General features: G+C 45.3%; 1 protein-coding gene across 1 annotated transcript in view; it reads left to right on the top strand.

The window, feature by feature from the left end:
• The window catches only part of ARHGAP35 (Rho GTPase activating protein 35), a 120340-nt gene that overhangs the window by 56423 nt on the left and 51452 nt on the right, over positions 1-12465 (top strand). Inside the window, exon 3 of the mRNA XM_039246787.1 lies at positions 6097-6241. Coding sequence (XP_039102718.1) covers positions 6097-6241 — 145 coding nt within the window. The remainder of the gene's footprint in view (positions 1-6096; positions 6242-12465) is intronic.

Below are 12465 nucleotides of genomic sequence, written 5' to 3'. Positions count from 1 at the left end.
CTCTGAAATCTGGTTAAATAATTTGATACGTATTAAGGGTATTTTATTGAGACCAGGAGAAAATATTTGAAGTTGTCAGCTCAAGATCGCTAAATAACTGTACCTGCTATTCCCATGGAAGATAGAATGTTTTTTTATCCAGAAAGAATGGCTGACCTCTCCATTGGAGCAGGCTCAGTTGTTCCTGAGCCTGATATCTAGATCAGCTCTGCTGGCCAGGGATATAGCTTTCTTTTACCATAAGTTCATTGAGGAGGAGAGATGACTTTGGTCCCAGTATTAGCTCTGCTGCTAGTTTGCTCTGTGACCTTGGGCATAATTCATTAAAAAACAAAACTGCTAAGATCCTTACTGAGTCCAGTAGGATAATAGTCATATGTGTACATAAATGACTGTCCTTTATCCAGTGGCCACACAGTGATATAGGGAATGATTACCTCCTCTGTTTTTTATTTTTATTTTTTTTTATTATTTTTTACAAATAGTTTATTGTCAAGTTGGTTTCCATAAAACACCCAGTGCTCATCCCCACAAGTGCTCTCCTCCATGCCCATCTCCCCCCACCCCTTGCCTCCTCTGTTTTTTAAAAGGGAGTCTGGGGGGCGCCTGGGTGGCTTAGTCGGTTGAGCATCCGACTTTCACTTAGGTCATGATCTCGCGGTTCGTGGGTTCGAGCCCCACGTCGGGCTCTGTGTTGACTGTCAGCTCAGAGCCTGGAGCCTGTTTCAGTCTGTGACTCCCTCTCTCTGACCCTCCCCTGCTCACGCTGTCTCTCTCTCTCTCTCTCCTGGAAATAAATTAAAAAAAAAAAAAAAAAAAAAGGAGTCTGGGATTGTAGTGTCAGTATGAATAAGACCTTCTGAGCCTCACCTCCTCCATCCACGGGAGAGGAGCGCAATGTTAGGAGAAGAAAAAAACTTCTGTACGTACAGAGATAGTCCTTCTCTCAGCTCCACATGAAAGAATAGAAAGAAATATTGGCCCTGTGCATTACTGGAAACTGTTTTTGTTCAGGAAATTTATGGAGTGCCTACTGCACATCAGGCTCTGGAACCCAGTTGTCTTTCTCTCAGCCACTTCTCGTCCTTTGCCTGGCATTCTTCCCCTTTTCTTGACTCCATTGACTCGGGCCGTGGAGTGGGCTTACTGCTCCACAGGCAAGTACAGATGTCTTCCTACTCCACCAAAGTTGAGAGTTTTCCTTTATGCTCTTTTCTGGTTTCAGAAGCCAGGAGACCAGTGGGAAATTCCAGTCACCATCTCTTTGCAGTGCCATCCTGGCATAACTATCGGTTCATTCCTTTGTTCCCTATACTACGTAGGTATTATCAAGACTAAGAATCAGGCATGTTTTTAAGGAAACTGAAGTGAAGAACAATGGACTATGTTACTCATTCAAAAAAACAGATCCATCCAGAAGGACAAGATGAAGGTGGTTCAGCCTGCCCCAGTCTTTGGCTTCTGTCACAGCATTTCATCATAGAGTTCACGTAGGGGAAAGAGGGGCTTGGTGTTTATAGATCACTAGCCTCTGGACCCTGGCTCTCTCCGTGCGGAGTATGATTCTCTTGGAGTTTCGTTTCTCACTGTAAAATGGCGCTAATAGCCCTTACCCTGAGGATGGTTGTAAGGTTTCAGGTAATTGTGCAGAGAACCTGGCGGCGGCCTGCACATGGCCACTCCACGTTAATCACTGTTTTCCATTTTTGACTCTAAACTTAGAGGCACAGATGTGTAGATTATTCTCAGGGCTTGGTCTCCTCTGGCTAGATGCTTTTTTCAATTCAGCCTGCTCTGTGAGTGCCCTCGAAAGAAGATTGATGTTGGGATGGTGTTACTTTCTGCTCTCCAAGGGCCTGCTGCTTGGAGGACCCCAGGGACTCCATAATGAGCGACCCACGTCTGACCGGGGACTGAGACAGCTGGCAGGCCACTCACAGGATGGCGTTTCCATCTGACATGTGCCCAGTAACCCTTCAGGTGCCTGATGTGTTGTTTGTCATATCGACATTCTGGCCCACCTCTTAGTGTGCACCATGAGGTCTGATTTCCTTACTAGAAAGGTTTAGAATCAGTTGTGCAAGAATCCCTGTCCTCATTTTGTGACCCCTACAGAGCCTTCAGTTACTTCTAGGAGATGTTTTGACTTTTCGATAAACCAGAGTTTGTTTAAATCTGAGAGGGAGAATCTGTATCATTTAGCAAGGGGAGTTGATCCTATTGCCAAAGCTTACTCTCCATTTGCGCCTTTTGTAAGCTGAAGCATTGAACTAGATCTTAGATTCTTTGGGGTGAGAGACATAAGGGCAGTTGTCCAATTTAGCCTTGACAGTGGTATGGCAATAGGTATGTAGTTTGCAATCTGTGCTTTGAATATTTACAGAGCAGTCCCTTCCTTTTTATTTTTTTAATTTTTTTAAAAAATTAATGTTTATTTTTTAGAGAGAGAGAGGGAGAAAGAATGTGAGCAGGAGAAGGGCAGAGAGAGAGAGATACAGAATCAGAAGCAGGTTCTAGGCTCTGAGCTGTGAGCACAGAGCCCGATGTGGGGCTGGAACTCACGAAGCATGAGATCATGACCTGAGCCGAAGCCGGACGCATAGCCAACTGAGCCACCCAGGCGCCCCAGTCCCTTCCTTTTTAAACAGCTAGGGGCTTTTTGGTTTTTAAATTTTTCTTTATATTTAAGGCCAAAATTGCCTGTGTTGTCTTCTTATCTCTCTCAACATAACCCTTTGGAATCCTATAAAATAATCTCTCTTTCCATGTGATAGATAGTCCTATAGCTGTTTGAAGTAGTTGTCTTAATGCTCCATTCTTTCCTTTTCCAGCTTAAAGATTCCTGGTATTTTATGTGAGTGGGTCTCTAATACCTTAGAAATTGTCCAGGTTGTCAGTGTACCCTTAATCATTTTTTCAGCTGTCCATTTATTCATTCTGCCTCTCCCAGGACCTTTCAGAGTAAGGCCATGAACCATAGTGGCTAAAAGCACAAGTTTTCTAGTCAGAACTGACTTGGGCAAGTAACTGAATTTTTTTTTTTTGCAACTCTGCTTCATCTGTAAAGTGGGGTTATTAACCCCACACCCACAGATCTGTTGTGAATCTGCAATGAAATAATGCATCTAAGGAACTTAAGCAAGGGTCCAGTACATAGTGTTCAGGTGATAGAGGGTTTCTAGCTAACTTAGATTGTTAGAACACACCTCATTATGGTTTGTGAGTTCAAGCCCCACATCGGGCTCTGCGCTGACAGTGTGGAGCCTGCTTTGGATTCTGTCTCCCTCCCTCTCTGCCCCTCCCCTGCTTGCTCGCTCGCTCTCTCTCTCTCTCTCTCTCTCTCTCAGAATAAATAAAAATATAAAAATAAACTTGGGGCGCCTGGGTGGCTCAGTTGGCTGAGCATCCAACTTTGGCGCAGGTCATGATCTCATGTTTTATGGGTTCAAGCCCTGCATCGGGCTCTGTGCTGACACCCCAGAGCCTGGGGCCTGCTTCGGATTCTGTGTGTGTCTCTCTCTCTGCCCTTCCCCCGCTCATGCTTGCTCTCCCTCTCTCTCTCTCTCTCTCTCTCTCTCTCTCTCAAAAATAAATAAATTTTTTAAAAGTTAAAAAATAAAATAAACTTGATTTTTAAAAAAGAAGGCTTGGGGCGCCTGGGTGGCTCAGTCGGTTAAGCGTCTGACTTCAGCTCCGGTCATGATCTCACGGTTCATGGGTTTGAGCCCCGCATCAGGCTCTGTGCTGACCGCTCAGAGCCTGGAGCCTGTTTCAGATTCTGTGTCTCCCTCTCTCTCTGACCCTCCCCTGCTCACGCTGTCTTTCTCTCTCTCTCTCTCTCTCTCTCTCAGAAATAAAGAAAACCTTAAAAAAATTTTTTTTAATTAAAAACGGCGGCTTATGGTGATTAGGAAAAAAGTTCCATTTTTTTTATTCCTTAACAATTTATTTGGAAGCATCAGTTTTAGTGAAGAACAATACTGTTGTTAGTTTTGACAGAGAAATTCTGCAAAATTGAGAGCGATAAAAAGAGTGTCACTGAACTCCAGATGGTCTTCCTTGTATATTCAGAATCTGAAGCTAATAATTTAAACTGTATGGCATTTTTAAGGGAGAACATTGCTTGATTCCTGGTTATCCGCTGCCCCCACATGTGACAACAGAACTCACCCCTCTCGTTCCTCTAATCACTAGATGGCTACTGTTAAGCTAGGAACTGAGCCAGGTCCCCCACATTTCACCCTCATGACCACCTTGTGAGGAGGTGCTGTCCCTGAGATGCTAATAAGTCACTTACCCAGAGTCACAGGACTTGTCTGCAGGACTCAAACCCAGGTCTGTTAATTTCAAATCTTAAATTCTTTATGTACTTTATAAATAGAAGACGGCAGGGAGAGAGTCTAGATTGGTTAAATCATCTCATGTAAAGATCTATCATAAATCATGAATTTGCTTTTCCTTACTTCCTTGGTAAAAAGTCTGGGTCGGAGCCCGTTTGCTTCTGATGGGCAGCCTGTGAGGGGAAGGAGCAGCCCGTCCCTGCAGCCTGAGAGGCTGTGTGGCTGGGTTTAGGAGGAGTGGGACAGGGATGGGGGCAAGCTTGTGGAGGCTTTCTGGTTCTCCTCTGGGACCCCGAGACCCGTTCACACTGGAGAGTAGTCTTCCAGACTGACTCAGTTAGCAGGCTCTGTGAAGAGTGGATCGTCTTTGCCTTTCGGTGGTCATTACAGGTAACGCCAACCGGCAGCTCAGAGATGGGCTTTCCTCCTTTCTCGTACATTTTCTTCTCAGCTGTTCTTTCTCTTTGCCACTTGTTTGCACAGGAAGTCCTCAGAGAATCTCAGACTAAACAGGAAGTGATCTGTTCCCATATAAATAGAGGTACCAGAAGGAATGAGGATGGGCAGGATGCGGAACACGAACGGTTGACCCTGGCTTGTTAGTTGTCCCCTTGAATGGATTTTATGCAGAGATCCCTAAATACTTTTAAGTTTCTAGGTTGCGTATATTTGTAATAAATCTGTCCTTCAGATTCATCTCGTTAACCTGAAAATGAAACCGAATTGCTGGAGTTACCCCTGGGTCCATTTACCTTGATCCTATTTGGTTACCCTCCTCCTTAGTAGATATTTTAACAAAAGATATGTTCAGGTGTGTTTTTGTAGCTCTTAGGAAATTTACCATTTGTTCAGAGCATTTTTTCCTTATGTGAGCTTCAAAATAAAAGGATTGAATAATTTTGGAGCAGAATATTGCAGAGATGTTTGTGAACGAGCACGAGCTTTGGAGACAGACCCTCCTGGGTTTGAATCCCAGCACTATCACTCGCTGTGTCATGTAGTCACGTGGGACATTTTTCTTTGATACAATGGAATGTCGTGAGGTTTAAAAGAAGTAATATTCGGGACTTGCTTGGTACACGGTGAGGTCTCAAGTAGTTGCCGCTGCCACCCCCACTCCAGAGGAAGGGGGCTGCTGGGAAGGAAAAGAAAAAGTTACTATGTTCTTTGTCGTGTTTGCTCAGTTGGTTTTACCCTTTCCTAATTCGGAAGCTGTGGAGAATTAACCCCGGGCTAATGTATGGAAGGCAATTCTCATTCGGAGCTTTCAGTCCGAGCAGAATACATGCTCTATTTCTTTTCTATTTCTTTTCTGGAAAGAGGAAATTACTCATTCTCCATTCCATCTTTTATCTTTTAAAAGATTTTAGCCATGGTGAGTGTAGAACATTCATTATCCATGTGGGATGTTTGGAAAACTTCCTGTTTATTCCAGGGCACTCCTGAAAAAGGATGTGGATAGTCATCTCATTGTTATTAGCTAAACATGGCCTGCTTCTTATAAACACCCTTATGTTGATAATGCAGTCTCACACTGAAGGTGTGACTGTGTGTCAACTTGCTGGCATCTTGTTTGATATTTGGAGGTTAGAAAATACAAAATTAGTGAGATGAGCAAACGGATCTCTATCCTGCTTGGAGTCTTTCCAGCAGTTTCCACACCACTGTGAATTCCCTTCTGGAAGCCTTAACTGTATTTAAGTTGCGTGTTGATAGTCACTTTGTTTTTGTTTTGTACTTTCTTTTTTCTGTACAGAAACCAAAGCCCAAGCCCCGGCCATCCATCACAAAGGCAACCTGGGAGAGTAACTATTTTGGGGTGCCCTTGACAACTGTCGTGACTCCAGAGAAGCCCATCCCCGTTTTTATCGAGAGATGTATCGAGTACATTGAAGCCACAGGTAAGAGTATTGTTACCTCAGAGCTGATTATGACATTCACTGTCTACGGGCTACTTTCCAGCGTGCTGAGCCATCTGTAGACTCTGGGACCATCTCTCCTGAAATGTGAGGTGCTCTCTGAGGAGGGTCTGGGCAGCTGTCAGACTTACGGGTCCTCCATCTGCGTGTACCTGTGCAGCTCTTGTACGGGAGCTCTGAGACCTTTCGGGACGCTGAGCAGCCTATTTTCAGGCCTGCACCTGTGGCTGCTTAGGTGCTTTCTCAGTGCTCCCCCAGCCCCCTGTCGGAGCACCTGCTCTGTTTGTCTGTGGCCTCGCAGATCTGTCAGCTGCCAGGGGGCAGGGAAAGGGCGTGTTGCCGTTGTGTTCACGGCGCTGTCGTGGACACAAATGGGAATAAATCTTGGCTTAATAAAATGAAGGAGTAGTCGTGACTAGCAGCCCTTGGCCTTTGATCAGGTACCTGAGATTCATTACTGATAGAATTTTCCCCCCGGGGTAAAACGCAGCTAGGACCCTTGGACATCCTCTGGTCAGGCCGCGGCTCTTCAGCTCCACTGACGACCTGGTGTTACTGCAGAGACCAGCTGTCTTCATACTTTCTGCGTTGTTCTTGAAGTGACGAATCTGTACCTGCATTGAAAACATTTATTCGTTCATTTAGTGTTCCCATAGTGTGTCTGTTTGGCCTCTCTTCCGAAACCGCTGGAGCGTCCGTTTTCATGCCATTGTTTCCCTTGGTTTTCTCCTGGATGCTCTCACAGCCAGTGAGCTTTGGGGAGGAGGCGGTATAAGCGGGCACAGGGTTAGGTCAGTTCTTGGGCATTTGTAGTTGAGCTCACGCATATGGGCTTAAACAGTCTGAAACCAGGGTAGGGATTAGCGCCTTCCTCTGTGTTCCGATCCTGGCGTTGTCTGCAGTGATATGAGGATTGTGTGGTGTGCACCGCCTGTGGGCGCTGCCGATACTGTCAGCAGCATCCTAGTAAGCTGTGTGACGGTGTTAGTATTTACTTAGGATGTGCCAAATCAGGGAAAACGGGTTTCGAGTTGAAGCCTGCTAAAGCAGACTTTGTGGTTATTTCCAGGGTTTTCTCTGCAACACACCAGGGTTGAATCACGGTGAGCGCTTTGCCCAATCTACTAGCAGATCTGCAGCTTTGTTTAGTTCATTCTGTCCCCCAGAGCCTTTTGTCCGTGTCTGTCTTTTGACCCTGGTCTTATATCAATTTCTTTCTGGCACCTCTCCCTTGTGCAAGGAGAAAAACTGCACAAAGATTCAGTTCAGGTGACTGAAGCCTTTACGTGTCGACCTAGCACTTCAGAGAGATAGCTTGTGTCGTTTCGGGGAGGGGAATGTTACTTCTTCCTCATCTTTATTTTCAAATTACTTTCTATTTATTGGAAAGGTATAAAATTTACAAGTTTAAACAAATTAGAAGTTACAAAAATTCCCAGGTTCCTTAAATGTTAGTATTTTAGCCCTTTCCCCACACCATTTTTTCTGTGTGTATGATTATCTGAAATATTAGACCGTTTGCAGATCTGATGCAGCCTTACTTCTAACTACTTCAGTGGGTAGTTCCTAAAAACATTCCTTACACAACCACCATGCAGCTGTCAAAATTAGGACATTAACACTGACCCAATACCAACCTCCCAACATCTGTAGATGTTTTCATTTTATCACTTGTCCCACTAATGTCCTTTATGGCAAAATGCAGGAATATTTTTGGCCCAGGAGCTAATCCTGGACCACATGATAGATTTAGTGGTCAAGTCTCTAGGCTCTTTCAGTCTAGAACAGTTTAGTCTGTCTGTTTTTCACGGCCTTGATAGTTTGAAAGACTATAGATCGGTTCTTTTATAGGAGGTTCCTCCTCAGTTTGGTGTTTTTTGGGTGTTTTCCTCAGGATTAAGTTCATATTTTCACCTTGGGCAGAAACAGCAGGGAAGTGATGCCATGTCCTTGCTGGTGCATCGTACCATGTGACACGTGATGTCAGACTGTCCCATCGCTGGTAATGTTCACTTTGACCCCTTGGTTAAAGCGGTGGTGTGTGCTGAGCTCCACTGCAAAGCTGCTCTCTCCCCATCGTTTTACTCCCTGGTGCCTTCAGCGTTTCTTAGTCGGTATTGTCCTGTCAGAGCTGTCCTTTGTGAATGGCCTCCTCAAGTGGCTCACCTGTGGTGGCACAGGGTGCCTTAATGTCACCCACAAGCCTTCTAGCTGAGCATGACAGTGGTTTTGACCTATCCCACCCACCTTGCTTCTCTCACTCTTAGACTGTGATTCACTTTTTTGTTGTTGTTGTTGCAATTTTTTTAAGTTTATTTATTTATTTTCAGAAAGAGAGAGAGAGAGCCTGAGCAGGGGAGGGGTAGAGAGAGGGAGAGAGAGAGAATCCCAAGCAGGCTCTGCACTGCCAGTGTAGAGCCAACACAGGGCTCGAACCCACGAACTACAAGATCATGACAATAAGCTGAAACCACGAGTCAGATGCCTAACCAACCGAGCCTAACCAACCGAGCAGGTGCCCCTGCTTTTTGATATCTAGTGACAGAATTATACCTCTCCTTGCCCTTCTACGAATGAATCCTTTTGGGTATAAGGATTTACCACCAGTCATTGCCCAGCTGCTACTTTTCTTAAAGTTCTGTGAGACTGTGACACTGTCCGCCCTGTCACCAGAAGGCTGAGAGCTTCAGGGTCATCTCCGATCAGGTCCCAAGTCTGTCACTTCTACTTCATCTTCTCTTGGCTCTATCCCCTCCATCTCATTTTTGCTTCCCCACCGTCACCCCCCTCCATCTTGCTTATATGATGATTCCTCTACTAAACACCTCGTTTTACTGCCTCATTGCCTCCCAGATGGCGGCCATAGTCTTGCCTCCTCCCGTACGTTGTGCTCTTGTTGTCTGCCTGCCTGCCTGCCTCCCTTCCTCTTTCCCCCTCTTTCCCTTCTCTTCTCCTTTTCTGTCCTCGGCTTTCTGTTTTCATACTACTATAGCATTACTTTTTAAATTGTTTTACAAGATGGGGTGCCTGGGTGGCTCGGTTGGTTGAGTGTCCATCTCTTGATTTCAGCTCAGGTCGTGATCTCACAGTTTCGTGAGTTCGAGCCCCATGTCGGGCCCTGTGCTGGCACTGTGGAGCCTGCTTGGGATTCTCCCTCTCCCTCCCTCCCTCCCTCTCTCTCTCTCACCCTCTCTCTCTCTGCCCCCTCCTCGCACTGTCTCTTTCTCTCTCAAAATAAATAAATAAACTTAAAAACATTTGTTTTGCAAGAATACAAGCAGAATTACTTTGTATTTCTTGAGGCGCCTGGGTGGCTTAGTTGGTTGGGTGACCGACTTTCGCTTAGGTCATGATCTCGCGGTTCGTGGGTTCGAGCCCTGTGTCGGGCTCTGTGCTGACTGCCAGCTCAGAGCCTGGAGCCTATTTCAGAGTCTGTGTCTCCCTCTGTCTCTGACCCTCACCTGCTCACGCTGTCTCTCTCTCTCTCCTAGAAATAAATAAAAATATTAAAAAAAAAAAAAAAAAGAATTACTTTGTATTTCTCTGCTTTGCATGTGTTCTTCGTGTGGTTTGAACTGTATCCCAGGTCCCTCCTCGCCTCTGGGACTTGTCCTCATTCTTCAAGACTGCCCCACCCCCAGCAGCCATTGGGTGGGAGCTCCCTGTTGGTTCTGAAGCCCATTTTCACTTCCTGAGAACGGGGTTCTCTGTTCTCCTTGTCTCCTGAGACTGTGGCGCTCAATACACGTTACTTGTTGGTCGGATGAGTGGTCTTCAGGCTGGAATTCCTTAACTCCATCGTTTCCCTTGTCCTTTTAAACTTTGGTTACATAATTCCCCTCTTTGGCATTAGTTTGTACTTTCATAGAATTTCAGGGAGAAAATTAAAGATAGAATCTATGAATTTAGCATGTGTATGGGGGGTGCTCTTTTCCCTGAAAGGATTTTTTTCCTTCTTCATAAAATTAAAGCATGTTCATTGTAGAAATTCAACAAAAGCCAAAAACTGTGAAAAAGGATTTAAAGATTCATTGATCCTCCACTTCATGAATACCACTGTTAATATTCTGATATATTTTCTGATAGTCTTATTTCTTTGCATATTCATGTCGATTTTTATGTTTACATAATTCAGAGTATGTGGTATGATAGTTCTCAAAGGTGTTTAGCATAACTTAGATGAGGCGGGAAAGCCCTGAGTGTACCAGCTCATCTGCTCCTGTCTTCCTGCAGGCGGAGAGTTCAGTAGCCAAGAGGTGGGCTGGACGACCATTTTCTGAGAATCGCTGCTTTTTATTTATTTACTTTTATTTTTTTTAATGTTCCGCTTTTGAGAGAGAGAGAGAGAGAGAGAGCTCACGAGCATGAGCAGGGGCGGGGGGGGGTGTGTGCAGAGAGAGAGAGAGACACAGAATCTGAAGCAGGCTTCAGGCTCCAAGCTGTCAGCACAGAGCCCGATGCGAGGCTCAAACCCACAAACCATCAGATCATGACCTGAGTTGAAGTCGGACGCTTAACCGACTGAGCCCCCCAGGCTCCCCGAGAATCACTGCTTTTTAAACCAGACATTGTTTTGTGAGTGTGCTCCTTGTCACTAAACACTTTGTGAAAATATGACTTTTTTTTTTTAACTTGAAGATCTAACCAGTTTTATTAAGTATTCATGAATTGGGTAGCATTGCATCTAGCAAGCAGAGAGGATCTCCCTCAAAAATACGTTTAATTGCTGCATAGTGTTATGGCAACAGATCATTTACCTCTTTTCGCTGTTTGAGGGGCTCGTGCAGCTTTTTCTCCTGACGCACTGAAAGAAGCAGATTAGCTGGGACCCACCTTTTGGAACAGCGATCTAGAGCTTCAGATCTGCAATTAGACCCAGTTTAGAAGCGTTCTGCCATATGCCCGTCTGGACACTGAGGGTGATGACAAGACCTGCCTCTCAGGCTGCTCTCAGGGTTCCGGGACACTTTCCTGGAGGCGCCGAGTGTGGCGCGGGGCCCAGGCAAGTGCTCAGTGTCTGCTGGTGTCGCCTCAGCCTCACTGGCAGTACATCTGCTGCTGCTTCCTATTGCCTGTTAGACTCTGCCATTAATTGTGAATATCCTTGACTTTTCTTTGCTCTCCAGCTTTTTTTTTTTGTTAACTTTTTTTTTTTTAAGAGAACGACCACATGAGGAAGGAAGAGGGGCAAAGGGTGAGAGAGAGAATCTTAAGCTCAGGGTGGACCCTGACACCAGGTTTGATCCCATGACCCTGGGATCATGACCTGAACCAAATCAAGAGTCAGACACTCAACTGACTGAGCCCCCCAGGCGCCCCTTTCTCCAGCTTTTAAATTGAATATAGTAAAACTCGTGGAAGAGTTAAAAGAATAGTGTGATGATCACCCAGTACTTACCAGCGGTTAACATTGTGCCATATTTGCCCTTTCTTCTCCTAACTTTTCTTGTTGCTAAACCATTTGAGAATAAGCTGCAGGTGCCACACATCCCTTCCCTTCTAAAAAAATCTGAGCATCTGTCCCTAAGCTTAAAGAGTCTCTCCATAACTGCGTTAACATTATCGCTTTTAAGAATAAGAGCATTAATTCAGTGGTGTTTTGCCTGCATTCCATGTTCAGATTTACTCAGTTGACTTAAAACTCTGTCCTCTACCTAGGATTTTGTTCTAGGATCCAAGCAATGTGCATAGTGTGTTTGGCTCTTGCTTCCTTTGCCCCTTTCAGTCCAGAACAGTTCTCCTTGCCTTTTATTTTGTTTTGTTCTGAATGATGACCTTTTTTTGTTTTTAAAGTCTAGACAGTTGTCCTGTAGAATATACCTTTGTGTGGTGCGCTGTCTGGACCTCTCCATCGGCCTCAGCCCCTTCTGACACCACCCGTGGCTGCCTCCCCATGTGGCTCCTGTCTGAACAGAGCCTGGGACTGCTGAGATTTTGTTGAATGATTGAATGAATTATGGACTGTGTGTTTTCCCAGGTCTGACTTAACCTGAACTTGTACTTAGGAAAGCCTCTGCTGCCACCTGACCCTCCATCCCATCGTTCCCTCTATTGCTCATGGTGGAAATCAGCGTATGACCCCAGTTCCCACGTGGTAACTCTCGCAGGCGCGTCTAGCTGATTGCAGATGATACTCCTCAGGAAACTTGTTTGCCAGGTCTGCCCCTCGCAGCCAAAGTCCAAAGTCGTCGTGTCCCTGTCTTCAT

The sequence above is a fragment of the Hyaena hyaena genome, unplaced genomic scaffold (assembly GCF_003009895.1).
Source record: "Hyaena hyaena isolate Hyena2069 unplaced genomic scaffold, ASM300989v1 scaffold_9, whole genome shotgun sequence".
Taxonomy (NCBI): Eukaryota; Metazoa; Chordata; class Mammalia; order Carnivora; family Hyaenidae; genus Hyaena; species Hyaena hyaena.
Note: the sequence above shows the minus strand (reverse complement) of the source record. Positions and strands in the feature narration are given on the sequence as shown.